Here is a 22,052-nt window from a genome sequence, read left to right as displayed (position 1 = left end):
CAGGCACCTACATTGAACACCTTCAGGAGCAAATTGGATGCTTATCTTGCTGGGATCCTATGACCCCAGCTGACTTCCTGCCCTTTGGGCGGGGAGGGCTGGACTCGATGATCTTCTGAGGTCCCTTCCAGCCCAAATGTCTATGAAATCTATGAAAATCTATCCTTGTTGGTAATCAGTCCATGTTCATAGTATTATTAAAAATGAAGGACATGCCAAAAGCAATTTGAGAGGGAGGCTATGGGCGGGGGACACTGCAGCCACCCCAAAATTTGCCATAGCTTCCCCTCCCAGTACCGCCACCTCCTGCCCCGAGCGCAGCCCTGGCCCAACCTCCACCCCCCCCCAAACACACATACACACCGGGATGACCCCAGTGCTGCCCTGGCCCCAGCCCACAGCTGCAGTCCACCCCACCCTGCTTCACGCAGATCTAGGGACACCTCCCCCCCCCATGCCCTTCTGGGGTGTGCACAGCGGCAGGAACTGCCCGCCCCCTGCACCTGTCAGACGAACCACAGCCTCATCCCCTGTCCCACCGCTGCTAGGCAGCGCTTGCCCCACTCCCTCCCTCACTATGAGGGGGATTGATCTGCCCCTACCCCATGCCACTTCCCTCTCTGGCCCCCCTCTACCACAACAGACTTACCACCTGCACACAGCTCTCCATGCAGTGGGGTGTGCTTTTCGCTGCCTATGTGCTTCCCTGCCCCCCCACTGTGCTCCTCCATGCTATGCTCCCCCCGCAGCACCTAGCTGAGCTGCAGCTTCATCCTGCACCCTGCCCCAGTCCCTGTCCCTGCCCCACTCCCTCCCTCACTGCGAGGGATATTGATCTGCCCCCACAACGTCCCTTCCCTCTCCTCCCCCCTCCACTTCCATCACACCGGACTTACCAGCTGGATGCAGCTGTATCAGAAATCGGATCAATATTGGCTGGTGTGCCTCCTTAAAATTTGGCTATTGGTATCGGCCCCCAAAATCTCTATTGGTGCACCCCTACTAATTAAAGTGCACAGGGACCACGCAGCGCTGGACTGGCTCAGTCAGCTGCCTCCAGGCTAGGGTTGAAGGGCAGGGACTGCAGTTGGCATGGGGTACTGTTACATGTGCTTTGGGAGAAGGAGGTGGAGGGTCGATGTGCCCAGTCTCCCTCAGTACCAACTCTTTTTAAGGTCATGGTGGGCCATGATATGGCATAGAATTTGGCTTCCTCTTCTCTCCCACAGGTGAGCTGTGCCTTTCTTTCCCCATTTCCAATGATTCCTGTTTCTTCACCAGCCTTAAATGCCTGGCAGACATCCTCCAGCGGGACCCCAAACAGTTAACCCAGAATCCTTCTGTGGGCCCCCTCTCAGTCTGTCACATATGATCTATAGTTTGTACTATATATAAGTAGGTGCCAAAGTGCTGCTTAAAACTGTGTTTATAGAGTACCTATGCTAAAACTTGGAGCTTAAAACTGTGTTTATAGAGTACCTATGTTAAAACTTGCAGCATATGATCTGCTGGCAGTTTAAGAGAAGTAATTATTCCACTCTGTTCTGTACTGGTGAGGCCATATCTGGAGTACTGTGCCCAGTTTTGCGCCCCCCCACTACAGAAAGGAGGATGAGGACAAGTTGGAAAGAGTCCAGCGGAGAGTGTACAAAATGGTTTGGGGGTTGGGGCATGTTACTTTTGCAGAGAAGCTGAGGGAACTGGGTTTATTTAGTCTGCAGAAGAGAAGGCTGAGGGGAGATTTGATAACAGCCTTCAACTACCTAAATGGTGGTTCCAGAGGGGATGGAGCTAGGCTGTTCTCAGTAGTGACAGATTACGGAACAAGGAGCAATGGTCTCAAGTTGCAGGAAGGGAGGTTTAAGTTGGATATTAGGACAGACTTTCTCTCTAGGGCGGTATTGGAACAGCTTATCCAGAGAGGTGGTGGAATCTCCATCCTTAGAAGTTTTGAAGGCCCAGCTTGGCAAAGCCCTAGCTGGATTGCTGTAGTTGGGGATAGCCCTGTTTGAGAAGGGAGTTGGACTAAATGATCTCCCGAGGTCCCTTCTAGCCCTAATCTTTTTATGATTCTAAGATTCTATGATTATGGTGGCCCTGCTCTTCGTAAGATGAAGCCAGACCATGTTGCCCTATGCCTCATTTGCCTATAAATTTTTGGAGGATCACAGGATTTATGACCAGGTTGTAGGAATTGTGTTGCTGATTAGCACATGGATCCTTTTCAGGGGGAGGTATCTGGAGTACACACAAATACTGAGCAGTGTTGAGATGTGGAACCACCATGGCTTGAAATGCTGTTGACTCTTCCGGGGCCCAGCCCAGTAGGCTGTATGGTAAATCATGAGCCTTTTGGCTTTGGACTAATATCATGCCTAGTTTGTAATGTATATAAGCAGATGCCAAAGTGCTGCTTAAAAGTGTGCTTATACAGTACCTATGCTAAAACTTGCAGCAGTTTAAAAAAGGTAAATTCCACCAGTTCTGGATGAACTAAATCTATGGGTGCTATATGCAGATGGATAGCTATGCTTGTTTCAAGGTCATTGTTTCCAAATTTGCTTCTCACTTCGATATGCTCGGGGAGACCAGGGTCTGACAGTAAGTATGGTGGGGGGCGGGGCTGCAGGGTGATGAAGCTGGTGGGGGGGCAGAGGCCCAGGGTCTACCCCTCCCTTCCCCCAGATTTACTGTAGCAGTGAGAAGGGGACAAATTCAGGACAGACTTTCAATAATTAGGCTTAAAACCTGGAAAATTATAATAAATATATGCATTTATCCTTGTATAGAGTCCAACTATTAGGGTTTGTCTTGTATTCAGGGTCATCTTTTATTTGAGAATATATAATACAAAAGTTGGGTTCTTTATGCTTGCATATTACTAGATTTAGTACATCATTCTGCTTCTTTCCAAATGCAGAACAGAACTTTATTGAACAGTTCTGATAAGCCCTTACAACACGGACAGTCTTAAAGTTGAGTAATTGTCTCATGTTAAGATTTGCTAGGTCTCCATTTCTTCATCAAATACTACATATTAGTTGTCCAGCCTTAGGCCAGTGCTATTGTCTTTTTGGGGGGCAGTGAAATGGGGAGGGGGTGGGAAGTGCCTGATGTCTTCTTGCTTGACAGGAGATAGAAGAGATATTGGTATATAATATATGCCTGGTTTTGAATATACTTGTTTACAGCATGATTCCCCCTTCACACTTGGGGACACACTGTAAAACTGACTGGCTTTAATGCAAGGAAGAATGGGAAACTTGTGGTTTCCTGAAAATCTCCTTTTTCTGAGTGATGCTTCCACAGTTCTCACACATGATGGAAACAAATGAACCATCCAGAATAAAAAATGGAAATAGACATTCAGGCAGTTGGGTTTACAAGGTGTAGTTTAACATCCTCTATAGTAGGATAGTTTGTGTGTTCCCTCAGTGGTATTTTAACATAATCTTTAATTTAAGAAAGTAGTCTTGAATTGTCCTGGTTTTAGAAGTTTTCAGTTTGAAGGAACTTCAGGAGGTGGGACATTTTCCCCCTGCTGCTGGTGGCTTAGTGTATAATTAGGAGATAATTAAGGTGCAGCATTTTTTTTCCTCTGGTTTATAACTATGTATCTACTGAAGTGGCAATAGGCTAATTAAGCCATGGTTTTAGACCATGTGGCAATCTCCAAGGAGGGGTGAGATAGCTAGGGTCAGTCAGGGACATGGTGAGGCCCACTGCACTTATCCCATGAAAATGGCAGCCAGCGCTAGGTTCTGCTCTCATAATCAGCCAGCCTTCTTGAATTTGGTAGACTCCTATTTATAATGAATATATAACCTATGCCCAGCAGATGGCTTTCTTTGGCACAGTTTAATCTGTGCTACTTTCAAACACTGTAGAAATAATCCTAAACAGGTTATGTAGCTTTCATTTGCTTTATGTAGGCTGTGTTTGCCCATGCCAATTGATGTGGTATACACCTGGGTGAATGGCACAGATATTGAGCTGATCAAAGAATTGCAACAAGTCAGGGAACAGATGGAAGAAGAACAAAAAATAATGAGGTAAGAATCTTAAGTGGAAGCAGAATTCCTTTTTTTTCTTTAAGTTGGCTGCAGTAATGATAAGAGGATACTGTCCCTTTATTTCCCTTTTCCCCATGTTGTTCTGCATGAGTCAAAGATTATTTGTTAGTTTCAGTTCCTTGTTCCCATAAGTGTCCTTATTTTAAAATTAATTTCTCAATGCTACTTCCAGTAATGAAGTATTGACTAATGCCAGTGAGTTTATTTTGTTATACCGACCTTATTTTAATATTTTATCTTGTGTTTTTTTTATCTGTGGTTCCCTGGGCCTTTTATGGGGAAGGGTGGCATACAAATCTAATAAATAAGTTAACACATTTCTCTATTTAACCTTGACTTGGTAAAATCTTTTATTAAAATCTGTGTTACTTTGAGTTTTCTCTTTTTAAAGTTACATTTTAATGATCAGAAAAGCTAAAACTGGGAGGAAAAAGAAACCACTCATTGAACTTGATCCTGAATTTAGATGAGTTTGCAAAATTCAGTTTGGTGTGTTTCAAGTGTTAACTTGTTCTGAATTTACCTGTTTTAGCTTGACTGTGCTGCAAAATCACCAAGCAGAGACTTAACTCTCTAGGTGACATGTTGTTTAGCAAACCCATGCTGCCTCAAGTGATTTGGATGATGTTTTGGAACAATTGATCCAGTTCTTGATGAGTATCCCTCTTGGCTTTGTCACATGTTCCGCTTTTCAAACACAGAATAACCTTGTTTGCTTATTTAATACCATGATAGATTTTTTTTAAAAGCCTGCAAAAGATGAGTTGATAGTCTAACTTTAGAAGCAGCTAGATTGGTAGTTTTCAGTTGAATTGAAAAGGGAAATCAGGTTGACATTTTTTCATTTTTATGTATTATTGTTATTGTTATTTGTGTGTGTGTTTATTTGTTGGCTTTATTTCCTTGTTCCCGTACATGGTTCTCTTTTTAAAATTCATTTCTCAATGCTACTTCAAGCAGTTAAGTATTGACTAATGCTAATCAGTTTGTTTAGTTTTTCCACGCACGCACTTCTTTCAATGTATAGATACAATATCTGTTCTAACAAGTTAGTTATTAATCTGTGCTTCTCAATAATTTATTTTTACAAATGCTAATGAACATTAACATATTACGAAGGTAATTCTGTTATGTAAAGGTGTAACTATTTCCACACGTAAATTGTGTGCTTTATTGAAGCTAGTATAGGAAACGTGTAACAAAGTTTGAGGTGAAGTCCTTTCATCATTGTCCTTTTCATGTCCTTATTTATAAAGATCCAAATAAGGAAATAACTTCTCTTTCACATGTGCTGGAATAATGACAGTGGTGTGTTTTATTATGGAAAACTTTCCATAGCCAGAAATAACGATATCAGCATTCAACCCAAACTCTTTATTTCTGACTTAAGATAAATTTAAAGTTGTCACTTTATTTTTCTGCAGAGAAATCCTTGGAAAGAATGCAACGGAACCAACTAAAAAAAGGTAACTTCTTTTTTTTTTGGCCCTGAATGTTTAAGTCAAAATAAGTAAGAGATGAGTTGGGTCTTTGGTTGGAACCAAATTTAGATGATGGGACTACATTGGTCTGCTGTGACCTGTTCATATTTGACATTTGTATCTTTTCAAAAAAGTTAAAAAAGAAGACCTTTATATTGAACAAAGATAATGGGAATCTCATGGAAAATGGGTTCACTTTAAAATTGTAAAAATTGATGAAGTTTAGAAGCTACTTGTCTATTGTCACGCACAAAATATTTCAGATTCTTTGAAATTATTGCTTACATGCCTGGTATCATGTAGATGTGGCAGCTCTGTAGGCAACTATACATGCTTTGCATTCAAAATGTTGCAGTTTCTATGTCACACTTGATTGTAAATCTCAGGGCCCGTGAAAAGACTACCACAATAATCCCTTTCTGCAGCCAGACAAAAATCAGATTTAAGTGTAGCAGGGATGTGTGAGATTTTGTTCTAACTGCTTTATAATATGCTTATGTGAAAGTTTCAGTCCTGGCCTGAGCTTACCTTACTAAGAATGTCCTCTCTTAAAAAGGAGCTCAAGCCCACAGCCTGCCCCCCATACAGATCTGGGGCACAGGTCTCTTTTGCCCCCTTAGATTGAAAAACACTGAGTGCCTGGCTGGCTCCATATCTCCCCACTCCCGGCTGATGCTTCCACATGTGGCTTTCCTTAAGAGCTGCTAAAGCTACTTCAGTTCCACCTGCCCTCAGCCAGGCACTCCGACCATGAGCAGGGAGATGTGGAACCGGCTGGGCACTCCGTGTATTTCCCCAACACCTTCCTGCTCATGGCTGGAGTGCCTGGCTGGCTCCACATTCGCTGCTCATGGCTGGAGTGCCCAGCCAGGGACAAATGAAACCTAAGCTACTCTAGCATCCCTTAAGGGAAGCTGCACATAGAGGTGCCGGCCAGGCGCTCTGCGTATTTCCCCAACACCTCCCTGGTTCCTCAGCCCCCAACCAGCTTCCACCCCAGCCCTGCCCCACAATCCCTCAGCCCCCTGAAAGCCCTACTTACAGTTCACAGGCTCCAGGAGGAAAGCGAGCCTGACCCTAGACCTTGCAAATGACTAAAAGCTGCAGGCTCCGCTCTTTCCCCTCTGCCTCCCCCTCCCCCTGCCCCTCTGGGCAGGGTTGGGGCTTTCCCGCTCTTTTTGCACACAGCTCTTGCAGGCTGGAACTCAGCCAGCCTGCAGTACTCTTTGCAAAAGAGGGAAATCTGCAGGGTTCTCTGCTAAAAGAGAAGATCCGCATTTTCTTTGATAACACCAGGAAATCCATGGTTTTCTTCTTTTTTCTGTGGGAAATGGAAAACCCAGATCCCTGTTGATGACTTGATGATCATTTCATAGCAGCATTTTTCTCTTCAGCAGTTGGGCATCTACCCTGGAGTGTTGTATTTTAACAATATTGGAAAGAAAATGAGGTGGAATAAGTGGTTGATCCGTCTGCTGCTTTACTGCCTAGTATTTAACTTTGCTGTTGGGTATTTCTTTTTTAGTGGTTCTTGAGGTTCTTTCCAAATTTCAGCAGCAGTCACAATACAGCTGCAATCTTTCTGTAGTTTGTCTAAGGCTGTGGAAATATGATTTAAATTTTAGTGTATTCAGCATATCTTTTACATTTCTGTGCAGTTCAAGGTTGACTGTAGCTGTGATACTTCCATCAATTTTGTCACAATTTTCTTCACAGATTGGCATCAGAATAGGCCAGTTCTTACTAAATTGCTCAAAGCACTCAACCACTGAATTCCATTATACATTTTTGGGGAGAACTAGCTTGGATCCCCCAGCTCTCTGCAGTGAACCTGAAGCAAACTGATTGTTCTGAAAGTATTTTGCAAGTTCAGCAACATTTTCCTTTATTCCTGGAGTACTTGAATATTTGCCTAAAAGGATGCATCAAAAGGGCAGTGCATCCCTGTTGTAAGCTTCAGGTTTGCTTTATCTTCTCAGTTTCTTCTCATCTTTGGTACCTTTGAAGCATTATCTCACAGTGTGTTATAACTTTTACTGCTACTTTTCTAAAATATTCTGCAGTATGGGTATTTCTGAGAGACAATCCCATCTTTAGTTTTCACACCGTCATATTACTAGATCATTGTGTATGCTGCATCTTCCATCAAGACTCAAATTAACACTTTTACTTTCAATATTTTTTGCACACTGTTCAATTTTCTTCTCATACCCTGTATTCAGAAGCCTTCTGGTAATATCTGTTTTGCTTGGTGAAGTGTAACCTGGTCATAATGATTGAACCATGCCAGTGAAATGTTTGTTCTGAATGAGATGAAAGAGAGAATTTATTGCGTAAATGAACAGAGCAGTCTTTACATCTATATTGTTTTGCTGGCCTTTGCTGGTCCTGATTATGAACTCATCCATAGTTTTACTTGATAATGAAGAAAGTCTCTTCTTGACAGGTAAACCAGTGTCTGAGGGATGTGTAGTGAAGTACTGTTGGTGGTACCAGTAGATGATTCTGAAGTTGCAGATGTTCCGGATGGTGGACATTTATAATTTCTTATGCCTAAATGAACCCTGAAACAAAATGGTTAAAAAGTCACTCACACTGAGTATTAGTCAGTACGTTACTTAAAGAAGAAAATGAGATTGTAAACGGAAGACCTGTCCTACAGCAGATTATGTTTAACCAGTGTTTGAATGATACAGTTTTTCCAAACCTGGTTCTATAGGGAAAATATTCAATGTATTATAAAGGTCCCTTCTACTTAGACCCTGTTATTTATCAATATAAAAGAACTAAAAAATTAAAATTTAAATATTTCTTAAATTCATAAATTCCTTTTAAAATTTAATTCTGCACAGATTATCTTTACCGAGGGCTTGTATATTTGCTTACACAGAGCAAACTCATTTCAGGAGCGTGGGGATAATATTTAAAATGTGTAATTGACAAATACTCCCACAAACTAGTACATATGTTAGATTTTGAACACAAACATTTTGAAATTCATAAGTAATCCACTCAACGTTATTGTCATAAATTGATCTTTTATTAGCATTGCAGTGTATGGTAGGCAATCCCATAAGAATGGTTCAAAAATAGTAAGTTTCCTGACCAGTTGATCCAGATGGCCCAGACAAGTTCACATCGCCATCTTCCAAGTTTGTTGCCTTCTGAGATTCTGGTTGTAACCATGTTGGTCTAAGAACATAGGCAGACAAGGTCTTTTGGGTAGATGTGGTATCTTTTATTAGACCAACTGTGTAGGTGAAAAAAGGTTCTTTGCGAACTTTTAGGTGCAATCACCCTTCTTCAAGCGTAGGAGGCCTCTGCTGTTCTGAGACTACAAAGAATGAACAAAGCTGAAAGTCAGTGAGAATGTAAATACGTGGACATTAGGAAAACAAAAGGAAAAAGATAGAGCAGGGAAGGGAGGGGGAGAAAAACCTGGGGGGAGGGAACCAAAGGTGACTAAGGGAGACTCTACAGTAATATGTTGCTTTATTTGGGCTACCAGACCTTGCTTCTCATTGTTTCCCTGTTTACATTTGGCATGTGTTTCTCTTTTTCCCAGTGGCACAAGAATTTTTTTTAAAATATTCCCAAATAGGGCCTTTTTTGCCATCTGCAGCCATGGCTGTTTTCCCCTCCAGTTTCCAGGTGATGAAATCAAGACTAGTGTGTACTCCACAGAATGTTCTTCTTTCCTATGCTATCCTGAGCTCAGTGTTGTTCCTTTTTGTCACATACACTGCTCCTTATTCAGCTTCTCTTCCTCTTCCACACAACAAATTAACCACAAAACAAGATCTTTCTCACCCCTCACCCATCACACCTCCTTCCTTGCAAAATAAAATAAAACCGTCCCCTTAACAATCCATCATTTCTGCAGTTGTAACCCTTAGCCTCCTGTTAGAGACATGGATAGAGTATTTGAAAGGCTAATTTTTACATATCTGGGTGTACATATGCAAAAGGACCAAAAAAGGCTGTTTAACCAAAATACCCAGAATCATTCAGAAGCAAGGGTTGGTAGTTATTGAGTAGGTGGTTGTTTTTCTGTGAGCTGGAGATTAAGCCTTCATTATGGGTGCAGAATCATAAATATTCAGAATTTGAGAGCTGAGGTAATCAGAGCTTAGGTAAAGAGAATAAAACAGGAGTTGGATATCATCCAGTTGGGCTCCGTGGATAATCCTGATCAAGAAGTACACTTAATGGTGTCTGCTGGAGTCAGGTCATTCAGGTCATCTGGTATGACTTTTTGCAGCTCCTTTGTATCCAGTAGTGTAAACCCTGCATCTCTTGTGTGGTCAGGTCCCTAATATGTGAAATACTGTGTCACCTCAAAAGTTAGATCTCTTCCCCCTCATTTTTACACAAAAGAAAACTAGCCTTTAACTCCAGAGTTTTTAGTAGAGGCTCATTGACTCAATATAATTTAAATAAAGTATTTTAATAGATTATACTAGCTGCATACCATAGCTTTGCTGTATTAAATTGAAATTTCATTTTAAGCTGGTGTATTTTTAGGAAAAGCTTTAATTATAATTTAAATGAAAACATCAAAAACATTACATTTTAAATAAGATAATTCTGATTTTAAATGAACCTGATTCCAAAAATAACTATTATTTTTTTTAATCTACCTTGTCCTAAGCATTCAGCTGAGCCAAAACAGAGTCCCTTCAAGTCCTTCAGTAAATATGGAGTATTTTGCAAGGAGAAAGAAGCAGGGATGAGTTGGGGCCAATGGGTAGAGAGATTAAATTATCAATAATGTGAATGATTTAAGTGGTAGCCGCAGGTTTTTTTCTTTGTAGCAAAAGACCTCCTGTGTACATAGAAATAGTAAACTGTTTGCAGTTGCAACGTCAATTAGATTTTTCAAAAGTATGGTCAGCATTCAGCAAAAACCTGCTAACACAGAGTTTGTCAGATGTTAATTTTCACTGGCATTAAATTTACACTTGATTTTTATTTTTTCCCCCCCAGTGAGAAGCACCTGGAGTGTTTACTGACGCGCTGCATTAAAGTGCCAATGCTTGTCCTGGACCCTGCCCTGCCTGCCAACATCACTCTAAAAGACCTTGCATCTGTCCATCCTAATTTACAAGCTGCTAACTCTGTATTTTTTATAGCAAAACCAAAAAATCCTTCTACCAATGTGACAGTCATTGTTTTTGACACTCCTAAGGAAGGTAAGAACCTATGTGTTTTTTTTCAATTTTCAAGAATGACAAGCAGTCTTTCCATGGAGTTAGGGTCACAGGGTGACCTTGTGCCTTAATCCATACAGTGTCTTGTCCCTTAGGTCTTTAAGCCTCTGCACAGAGCTGTGCATACACAGTCATGCCTGAGTGACCTCTGTCTCTTTGGTGATCAGACTCACACTGGTTCAGTTTGTCCCTAGTTGACCATATGTATTGATTCCTTGCTTCTCCAACCTCCATTCCTGACTGAAATTAGAAACAGCCTATGTTGAGCCTGTAGATCCCTTAAAGGATCAGTCCTTTGTTACAGCATTATTTCCATTCTGAAAGCTGGACTGTTTCTCCTTGACTGTCTGGAGAATACATATACCACAGTTAGTGATACAGTAAATAAATGGTACTTTATGCTATTTAAGGTCTTAACCCTATTCTGCCTCAAAGAATGTCTTTGCCTTATCTAACCCCAAAAGTAAACTTCTTGTTTTAGGAGTCCACCTGAACTGCACCAGGGACTTGAAAATGTATTACTCTCATTCAGGCACTAGGCAGTAGGCAGCTTCTAAGAAGGCTTCCCTGTGCCACCCATAGCATTCCCATTCTCTCAGTGAGCAGCCTTATGTGCCTCCATCATGCTGGGATTCAGCTCACTCAGGAGATATCTGCTTGAGGAAAAACACTGAATTCAGTATGTAAAGTAAGGGTCAGGGTGACAGTGAAAGTCATGCTGCCTGCCTTCTGTCCAGTAACTATGGGTTAGGGCACTCACCCAGGAAGTAAGACATCTGGATTCTAGGCCCCACTTAGCTTGAGGAGGTTTGAACCACATCTCCCTCTTTCAATAACTACTAGGCTTTGGGATAGGGAAGGTTGATGGCATCAGCCTGTACCCATTCTTTTGAAGCTGGGCCACCAAATGGACAGGCATGCAAGAGGGAGTCTAGTTCTGTAGCCCAGTGAGGGGGCGTTTCCCTGCGATCATGAGGAAGGAAGTCCTGGGTTCTGGCTCCTGCCCCCTATGTTGTTTATGCATGCCAAAATCCACGTTTTCCCATGATTAAAATGGCACACGCGCACGCACACACACCCCCGTGCCCTCCTGTGGGTGCAGAAATCTGGGGTGGGGGGAGAGGCAGGTGCTCCTGGAGAGAGCTGCGGGAGCTGCTCTCCATCACCCTGCCTGGCTGTTATGTGCCTGTATGCGTGCGCACATGAACATCATGTCTCTTGCTCCCTGTGTCCTGCTCCCCCCCAGCCCCAAACAGCCCCTTGTAGGCTGGAACTCTGCCAGCCTGCAAGGAGAAACCTGAGATTTCCCACATTTTTTTCCTTTAAAGGGGAAAATTCATGGTTTTCTCTGCTAAAGCATAAAATCCACATTTTTCCTTAGCTAACAGAAAATCTGGATCCCTGATTATTACTTACCTTAAAACAGACAAGGCCTGTGTATTCAGTATTTACATAACAGATTTGTAGCGTAGCCACCTCACCTTTCGTTTATTTTTATATGTAGTGCCAAACCACTGTCATCACCTAACAAATACTGTAGTAATACAGACAACGCTTGGCTTAGTGACCATTCTTTTTCTTTTTTAATGTTTTGAGCTTAAGTTTGCAAAAACTGAATTAAAAGATTGTTCTAGAAGGTGCCCACTGATTTTTTTTTTTTTTAATTTGGATGTATTTATTTATTCCAGCTGAAGATGCTCATTCAGGGATGTTAAAAGAAAGCACTAAACAGACAGTATGGAGGGGTTATTTGGTATGTTAATTTAACACTTAAATTAGCTATATAAATCTGTTCATTGGGCTGTTGAGGTGTAATATACATTTAACTACTGTATTTTTACTTCTTTTTTTTTTAAGTATTTGTTTGCACCATTTTGTTAATTTGTATAATAATGAATACAAGATTTTTCAAAATAAGCCTATATTCTAGCTTTGAGGTTTTTGGGTTATGTGACAAAATACATCATTAACTCGCTAATCTGCAGAAAGTTTAAGATAGGATGCTATGAAATCCTTGTAAGTGTGTTGTGGCGTGCCATGCAGTATTAGCACTATTAGGTATACAGACACAAGATAAATCCAGAGATTTCAAATAGGAATCTCTAGAGTCAGAAACATTCTACCCTGTTGTGGTCTTTCTGAGTTCTTTGCAACAGAAGAACTGCTCTATAATTTTTCTATAGTTAAAACTACTGGGGGTGCTTTGAGTTTAAAAATGTTGACAACCACTGCATTAAGAATTATTAATTACTGCGGATTTTTTTTAAAACCCAACTTGAACTTGCATTTTTCTTGTTATAGACTACAGACAAAGAAGTTCCTGGGTTAGTGCTGATGCAAGACTTGGCCCTTGTTAGTGGATTTCCAGCAACATTCAAAGAGACAAGTCAGCTAAGGACAAAACTGCCAGAGAACCTTGCCTCTAAAGTAAAGCTGGTGAGAGTCTGAAAGGGTGTACTTTAATTGTACTGTTTTAGAAATCCTTTTTTTGCTTTTTTGGGTTTTTGGGGTTTTTTTGTACAGAGATGTCCTGGCTAGCATACTAACAAAACTTTTTATGCATGATCCTGCAGTTTAGATTACAGTGTTGCTGATAATTGTCATTTTTCTCTCTCCAGGTTTGAGTTCTACTGTCTGTTTTTCTATAGTAGTTACTTTCAAAAGACAAATCTTCTGTAACTGTGTCTCTGGTAGCTTTCTGAGCTGGTTTAGGTTTGCTACTGTTCACCTGGTCAAGAACTGAAGTCCTAGCCCAGGGGTCTTCAACCTTTTGGGATCAGGGTGGCCAGACACAGAGCAGTGTATCCCCAGTGGCCAGATGCAGAGTTGGGGGAGGGGGAGGTGGCATAAAACCTTCCCCCACACCCAGCTGGGTGGGTGGTGCCTGCGCTGCTGCACAGGTTGGTGCGTGGTGGCACTCCGTCTCCGCCCGTCTGCGCATGTCCCCTAGGGCCTTCCCAAGTACCCCCAGGGTATGCATATCCATGGTTGACAACCCCTGTCCTAGCCATTTGTATTCTCTGAGATAGTGGTTCTCAACCTTTTTTGTACTGGAATAGTTTTTTGTGCGCACACCCCTGTGGGAGGCATAGCGGATATGTGCCCCCCCCAGATTTGTGCTTGGGGTAAGGGCAAATGTGAGCTGCCTGCTGTGGGCTTGGGGCTGTCCATCCTGCTGCCGTTGCCCCAGGAGCCATGCAGTGGCTGCATGTCCCCTGTCTGTCCGGCAGCGGTGGAAGTGGTGAGTTGTGCCTCCCACTGCCAAATGAGCAGGGGACATGTGGCCAGTATGCGCCTCGTAGGGCAAAGGCAGGGCAGAGAGCCCCAAGCCTTCATTGAGCAGCCTGCATCTGCCCTTGTCCTGCTTGGCTCCAGTTACAAATGTCCCTGTTCTTAAAAATGGTGGTGGCAGCACTTGAACTGTGGTTAATTTGACAAGCCTTAGTTCAGGGTTCCCCACTGCCATTTTTTAAACACCGGGCTGCTGATCCCCTGGATGCGCGATCCACAGTTCTGTTTCACTCCCTGCCGTGGCCCTGGGGTCCCATTCACCACCATGGCTGAGCAGTACACCCAGCATCTGCCGCTGCCTCTGCCCCACTCCTTCCTTCACTGTGGGGGCCTCAGTCTGCCCCCCCGCACCCTTCTTCCCCTCCACAGGCTTACCTGCAGGGCACTGCCCTCCACCCTGCCCAGCTGTGCTCCTGTAAATTGGTTATTGGGTCAATATTGGGCAGTATGCCTGGTGAATAATCAGCTATTGGTATCGGCCAAGAAAATCTGTATTGGTGCACCCCTACAAGCAAGTATGGTCTTTAAGTCTATTCCTAAAAGATGAGCTCTCTCTCCCTCTATAATCATCCCCCCACCCGGCTTCCTGTTAGCACTGTGGCTATGCAATTCTGGCACTACCTCCAGCAGCCCAAAAAGGATGGGGTGTAATGCAGTGTGTCAAGCATCTGTCCCACCTGCCTGCCGCAACGAATTGCTGCAGCGCCACTAGTCTGTGCCAGCCACATGTGGGGGCTCAGCCTGGGGACCCCCGACTTTCTTGGTGTGGCACAGCAACAGCAGCTCATCATGGCGTGTGGTCAGGACAGCTGCTTAGCACACTGCATTGTGCCATGTCCTGTGTTGTCCCAGCTGCTGGCTGCTGTAATGCCAAGTCTGTGCAGTGCCAATAGGAAGCTGGGCAAGGGTGGATACAGGGGGACAGAGGAGTCTGCATACTGGACAGCCTGGCATTGCCTGGCCCTAGCTGCAGCAGAGCGGAGTGACATGGGGTGCAGCTCTCCCTTCACAGGCTCCCACGGTGGCCAGCAGGCCAAATAGGATCAGTTGCCCCTCTCCCCCTAACAGTTCACCAGAAATCCTCAAGTGGCCCTCTAGCACAAATAATTGCCCACCCCTGTTCTAATGCCTTTATTTTGATGCATGGGCCCCTTAGTAAATAAATATTTCTTGTTCGTTATTGACTATATCCTGTTTGCAGTGTAGGCTTAGATACAGTCCAGACACCCGGCCTCACCCTCAGCACTCTGGCCTCAAGCTCCCCCACTGCACTATGCTGCTCTGGTACTCAGGGCTGTGGGCTCCCATGGGCACTGGACTGTGCAGTGCTGCACCACCCCATCCTATAGGGCAGGGGCAAGAAAGCAAAGCTAGAGGGTTGGGGAACCCTGAGACCCCAGCTGCTGCTGCAGCTGGAGCAATGTGGGGAGTGGTGGCCAGGTGAGGAAGCCTGGGAGGCTGTAATTTAACCCCTTATCCTAGGAAGTTTGTCCACCTAGCTTTCTTGTTCAGCATGTATCTGCAAATCTTGTTCTCTGGTGTCCTTCTCTTCATCTGCCTCAGTCCCCATCTGAACTCTACCTTTGTCTCCTTGTATCTTCTCATCTATGAGCTCTATCAGGTGGCACTTCATGCATGAATAGATTTCACCAGGTACACACTCGAGCCTGTTGGGTATCCTGCTGCATCTGTGTCATCATCTTCACTGTCTGAGGTTTCACTCTTTTCCTTGCTATTGCTTGCTTGAAAACAGTTAAATTAGGGTTGCTGTGCCCTAGAGAAGGGGCAGGGTTTTTGTGTGGGAGGTGACATGTCTCCTACTGCAGCTCATTTCCCCTGGTAACATTTAATTTGCCCACACTGCACCTCCCACTGTGCTGTTTGGATACGCCTGTAACAGATACCCACAGAGATGAAAAGTGGGTGAATTTTGGGGAGTTTTACCAGCACTTACAGGTACCACTCAAAATTTGGTCTCTCTGTAGTTAGCACTGTGCATACATGCATATACATAACTAACAGAACGATTATCTCCGATTTGGAACTTACACCTAAAGGCTGAAAAGGACAAAACAGTGCCACAAAGTGGGTTGGAGGGCTTGTTTCCTGTGTGTATTAAAATTTTAATTTGCAGTAATTCTACTGTATTACCTATTTTGATGATAGTTTTTAGAATTGGAGAAAAATAGTGCTGGAAAGGATCTCAGGAGTCATCTAGTCAAGGCTGTACAATTGATGAACCACATATGACCCCCAGGAAGGTTAATATATGGCTCCCACTGTCCGTTTTTCAGCCTTTTTCTTCCTGAGGCCCCCGCCCCCAGCATGCTATAAAAACTCTACAGACCACCTGTCAGTGTCCTTCACTCCTGACCTGCAGCTCCCTGGCCTTGCTGGTGTCCCCCATTCCCAAACCACAGCCTACAACCCTCCCAGCCTTGCTGGCACCCCTCCTGACCCAAAGCCCCCTGGCCCTGCCGGTGTCCTTCACCCCTCAGCCCCTGCTGCCCCCAACCCCCCCAGTGTGCAGGGCAGGTGGGTGTGATGAGGGTGGGGGGAAGGTACAGGGTGGCAAGACTTGTTGCTGCTGCCACTGGGACCTCTGTGCCAGCTGTGTTGCCAGCAGCAAGAGTAACTAACAGACTGGTGGAGTGGGGCTGTGCTGCCCTTACCTCATTGCACTGCCATCACCTCCTCATGCTGCCAGCTCCACTCCCCTCGGGCCGCCTGCTCTGCCTCCCATCCCACCACCCCTCCAGGGTAGAGTTGCGGCCTGGCATGCAAGTGGCTGGCAGCAGGAGGCGGTCATGGCAGTTGGACCCCCGTTACTCCTTGTGCTGCTGGCAGCTCAGCTGCCACAGGGGTCCTGATGGTGACAGCAGTGGCAGGGCAAAAAATCTCACCACTCCACTCCACCGTCTTGCACTGGCTCCTACCTGCTAGGCTGTGGATGTGGCTCCTGCCTATGCCAATCTGCCCAGGATGCAGCCCCATGCCTGCTGTGGGTGCACAAATCTGGAGGGAGAGGGGGCATATGTCCCCCTGCCTCCCTGATGCATCACTTATTCCCTCACCCCTTCTCTCCCACCTCCTTGTCCCTCAGGCGCAGACCCCCCAAAACCTGGGGGGATGAGAACTGCTGATTTAGTCTAACCTTTTGCCTAAGGTACAGTCATCCCTGTCTAAATCATCTCATTCAAATAAGGCTTTGAGAGTCTCAATTGAAAGGAGTTTAGTTATGTTCATGGTTCACTCACTCCCCTCCCCCCTGGATTCCCAGCAACTCCTCTCCAGTAGCTGTTTTCCAATACATTACTGCAAGAGGTGATTATAATCAATCTTAAATTACAACAAAGCTGCCACTAGGAAAGGGAGTTGGATATAAAGGTGGGGGGGGGCAAAAAAGAGGTTGGAGGAATTTTTAAACAATGTCAATACATTTACACAAGGTATTCCTGACTAGTCTAATAGCATCTTTTCTTTACTGTACATGCTTCTGGATGTGAAGGGCTCTAAAATAGTTCTGAACTGTCTGTAAGATTCCTTGAAGATTGTCATATGAGTTTACTAAATTGTTTTGCACTCATGTTAGCTTAAGCTGAATTTGAGAAAATGACATCTACAAGGCAGTTAACTCAGTAAGGAAAATCTGAAATATAAAAATAAATTGCAGAAACAACTTGTTTGTTATGTCTAGATACTAGAAAATCCTGAGAAGCAGTATGAACTGCATGGTTTTAGGAGAAACTCCATCTTGGCTTTGTCTTTGTACTGTGTGGCCTTGGACATTTGATTAACTCAGAGGTGCACAGTTGAAACTTTATTGAGGGCCACCTGCAAGATGCACTTTCCAGTGCAGGGCCACTGCTACTAGAATTTGCTCGTGGAAGCCTTCAGCATGTTTGTAACCTAGAAACTGCAAATGCAGCAACATTAGCTGATTAAGAAACTGCAGTAAAGTGAGAACACAAGATGTGCTGTTTGCTTTTGAAATCCTTTTAATTTTGGGGTATAGAAAATTGTGTAATAAATATTTATGGGAGGCCACAGGGATTATCCTTGTAGGTCACATGTAGTTGGCAGGATGTTATGTTAAGTGCTCCCAGGTTAATTTGCCTCTGTGCTTTTTAAGCTGAAAATTGGGAATAATAATTTACCTGTTTCATAACAATGTTGTTGGGGTCATTTAACATTTGTAAAGGAGGCAATGTTTTAATAAGTGGTGACCTTGCATGGTGAAAAAGCATATCTGACTGTTTACAGAACTTCCATATTTAGCCTAAGTAACACATTGGTAGTAAGTTTGAAATTATTGTTCGGCTCTTGGCTGCTTGTATTTTCACTGCTTATATTTGTTTCTCTGCTTTGTACATGTTTAGTTGTGGTTGGAAATAACTGACATTGAACTTTCTTGTATTTTCTACTATATCAGCTGATGCTACAGTGTTTAACCACTTGATGGAGCCCTTACTCTTATCATTCAATCTTCAGCAGTTGTTCTATTCAGGAGTTTCTTAAATGAGCATTTCTCAACCCGTGGGTTGCAACCCAAAAGGGGGTCACAAGAATATACAAAAGGGTTGCAAACAAACTTTAAAAAAGGAGCTTCTCTTAAAGGAGAAAAGGAGAAACATGGTGGGGGGTGGTAAGGAGGGGAGCTGGGGTCTGGTAGGTAACGGTGGGAGTGAGGAGCACTAGGTCGGGACTGGCCATCAGATGGGTTTACAGATAGGTCCTGGTAGAAAAAAGGTTGTGAACCATTGTCTTAAATGAACTGCCAAGATAACATATTGGACATTTTTTTTTTCTTTCCAAAGGAGACCAGAAAAAATATGTTTTTCCTTGTGTTTCTAATGAGAAACAGGTACCTTCTAGCCAGAAAAAGAGTATAGTGAGTGGGGAAATAATGATATAAGAGCCAAAACATTGAATGGAGTGCCTGGGAGGGGAAGGGATTTTTTTAGTCAGACTGTTTAAAACCTAGAAGGTTGCTGTGTTTGCACCTGTTTAATCTAAGTAATTGGCAAGAATTTGAGGAAACGGGGGCTTTTTATAGATTCAGCTCCCTCCTTCAATTAAAGTGTGAAAGCTTGCAGCACATGTCTGAAACCTATTTCTTTTATCAGCTGTAGTTTCTGGTTTGTTGCGAGATACATATGTTTATTCCTGTTACTTGTTAGCCCTTTTCCTTGAAAGCAGTAGAACAGAACCCATGTACTTAAGTTATTTATAGATAGAAAACAATGGCAATGAAATCTCTATATATTTGCTCCTGACCACATGTGTGCTACACTAATCCTTTTAGAAATTAATGGCTATAATATGGCTTTAAATGGCATTCCTTTATTAAAAGGGATGATGATAATGTCAGTGGGTGCAGCAGGCAGTATCTTACAGGGGTAGCACCTATGGAATCCCAGCTATATTGTAAAGACTTCTTTTGAGATGGTGGGATGGAAATCTTGTCAGTTCATTGTGTGTGTGTGAAGCTGACATATTTTCAAGGCTTGTATAACTTTGTTGTCTTCTTAAATAAAGTACGTAGCTCATGGTGGCAGCTTTGTAATCTGTAGCTTTTCTGTACTGATATTTTTAGAGATTGCTTGTTTCAATTGGTAATGATACCTCAGCCACACAACTAGTGAAGCCATCCTTTCGTCAGTATGTTTGAATGATTCCCTGGAAGGTCCAAGATTTATCAAATTTTTCTGATGACAGACTTCATAAGTCAGATTGAAAGCTATCAAATAGCATATGAGTCAAACCATTGACAGCTTTAAAATGTCACAGGCATGACAGCTGGGCTTGTGTTTGACTGCTAAGGGATGGGGTGCTAACCACTGTGACAAGTGTTGTCTCAGAACAGGCAGAAAAGGTCAGATTTGATCAAAAATAAAAATTAGCCTGAGTTAGAAAGTTAATAAATAGAAAAAAACCTGGGATGCTTCAGCTGTTTTGTTGCCTGATACAATATTACTATACAGTATTACATTGCTTTTATAAATCTCTGTCAACCAGAAATATATGCAGTAATCCTGAACTCTTTTTATTACCAGTAATGATTAATATTTTTGCATTGCACTGAGGACTGAAAGACAAATATGCTACTGTCATATTTCAGTCTGTCTTTTAAATATAGATTAATCTAGAGAACTTGAGCATGATTATACCCTTTTTATTTGTATCCTTTTGCACTAAAATGTACAAATAAAATCCTTTGGTTGTGTTTTACTTTTAGTGAAATGTACAGTGTCCTGTGCTTTTGCAAGCTGTATTTGCTGTCAGATATAGCAGTTAGTAAGCCTCTTCTCATCCTGTCCTTTATGAAATCTGATATCCAGAATAACTAGTGGCAAGAGGTAAAAAAAGCGACCAGATCAAACAGTTCCGCAGTAACAAATGACCTTAGCAGCAGATTGGCAGTCGTGGTTGAGGACTCAGAGATCCACATGGATTAGTTTTGGAGCCTTTTGTATCTCAAATTTCTGGACCTAGTTTGATCCTTAAACCATTCAAAAAATCTCATGCTGTTAACAGGCAGAGCTGAATCAGTGGCCTTTCATGCCAAAAAAGATGTCACTTTAAAAAAAAATAGGGTAGGAGTCCTTTAACCAGAAATTAAATTTAATGATTAGTAAAACTTGAATTTATGGATTTCAGTACTTTCGGTAGGGAAGGGCTGGAATAAATTATTAATGTACTCATGTAGTATTGATAATGCATTCATGGATCACCGATTACAGAGTAAAGAGAATTGTGGTTCGAAACAGTAATACCAACATAATAATACAGGTTTATGTGTATTGTTCTAAAAGTAACTTCAGTTTCCCAACACTTTTTATCTTTCTTCCAGATGCATTCCATGTATTTGAATGTCAGCTTTATTTCCCATTTTGTTATCCTGCTTCATTAGGTTGTTTTTTTTCTTTTCAGGGTACCTAAACTTTTACCAGTTTTCATCATTTGACCCTTTTAATAACAATAGTGAGAAAAATATAAGTAAATAAAAATTGCAAGTGAACAAGTATCTCTTCTGTGGATATCTGGCACATTAAAGATTTTTTCTCTGCTTATATAGTTGCAGCTTTATTCAGAAGCCAGCGTAGCCCTCCTGCAACTGAATAACCCTAAGGGTTTCCAGGAACTGAGCAAGCAAGCTAAGAAGAACATGACTATAGATGGAAAAGAACTGGCACTCAATCCTGCTTATTTACTGTGGGATTTAAGCACCATTAGTCAGGTTGGTAAATTTCAGCCAGTGTTTCAATGACAGTATTACAATTTCCAAGGAACAATGTTAAAGATTTAATGTTAAGGAAAGAGAATATCTTCTAGAAAATCTAAGTTGGGAATTTGAAATTTCTCTTTTAAACAAAATTGACCTTAAAGCTTAAAACCTGGAAAGAAGTATAAGAAGGGGTAGAGCTCCATCAAGTTTTCTTTGAGGACTGTTTAATTAAAATATTTGCTCTTACCTATGTTGATAAAACTGTCTGTAAGCTAGTCAGTGTAGTTTGAACAGGAAGTGCTTATGTCTGAACTGATTATTGACTTTCATATAAGCATTTTTATTTCTCATGCTGGGAAATAGAATTATCTTTACTGAAATACATTTTTTGTTTTGCTCCTTAAGAGATGTCTTTGGTATATTTTTGCTACTGTTGGAAATGTACTGCTAATGCTGGGAAAAAATAATTGCTGCTTTGTTAAGAGTTTTAAAGAAAGCAAGTTTTGGTCTTTGTATTTTCCTGGAAGATTTCAATAAAAGAAAAGAGGTTCCTGATGATAAATGAGATAGCCCAAGGGAGTCTTTATAAAAAGAAAAGAAAATGTAACGGGGGGGAATCCATATTTTCAAACTAAGATTTTTATTTTAAAATTTCTTCCTCCTGAAGGTTTGTATTTATCTCGTCGTGAGTGACCAAATAATATTGTGTAGAAAAAAGATGCATAAGTTTTGTTTTTGAGCTATATTCTAATTAGCTTGAAAAAGTTTT

The 22,052-nt window shown here is 42.4% G+C and overlaps 1 protein-coding gene across 1 annotated transcript in view; it reads left to right on the top strand.

Annotated features, from left to right (window-relative positions):
* GNPTAB (N-acetylglucosamine-1-phosphate transferase alpha and beta subunits) overlaps positions 1-22,052 on the top strand; it is an 80,743-nt gene that overhangs the window by 19,257 nt on the left and 39,434 nt on the right. Inside the window, exons 3-8 of the mRNA XM_019544739.1 lie at positions 3,933-4,052; positions 5,498-5,539; positions 10,541-10,746; positions 12,453-12,517; positions 13,066-13,200; positions 21,134-21,295. Of these exons, the coding sequence (XP_019400284.1) occupies positions 3,933-4,052; positions 5,498-5,539; positions 10,541-10,746; positions 12,453-12,517; positions 13,066-13,200; positions 21,134-21,295 (730 nt within the window). The remainder of the gene's footprint in view (positions 1-3,932; positions 4,053-5,497; positions 5,540-10,540; positions 10,747-12,452; positions 12,518-13,065; positions 13,201-21,133; positions 21,296-22,052) is intronic.

This window comes from Crocodylus porosus, unplaced genomic scaffold (assembly GCF_001723895.1).
Source record: "Crocodylus porosus isolate Cpor-Errol unplaced genomic scaffold, CroPor_comp1, whole genome shotgun sequence".
Taxonomy (NCBI): Eukaryota; Metazoa; Chordata; order Crocodylia; family Crocodylidae; genus Crocodylus; species Crocodylus porosus.
This window is presented reverse-complemented; position numbering and strand designations above follow the sequence as displayed.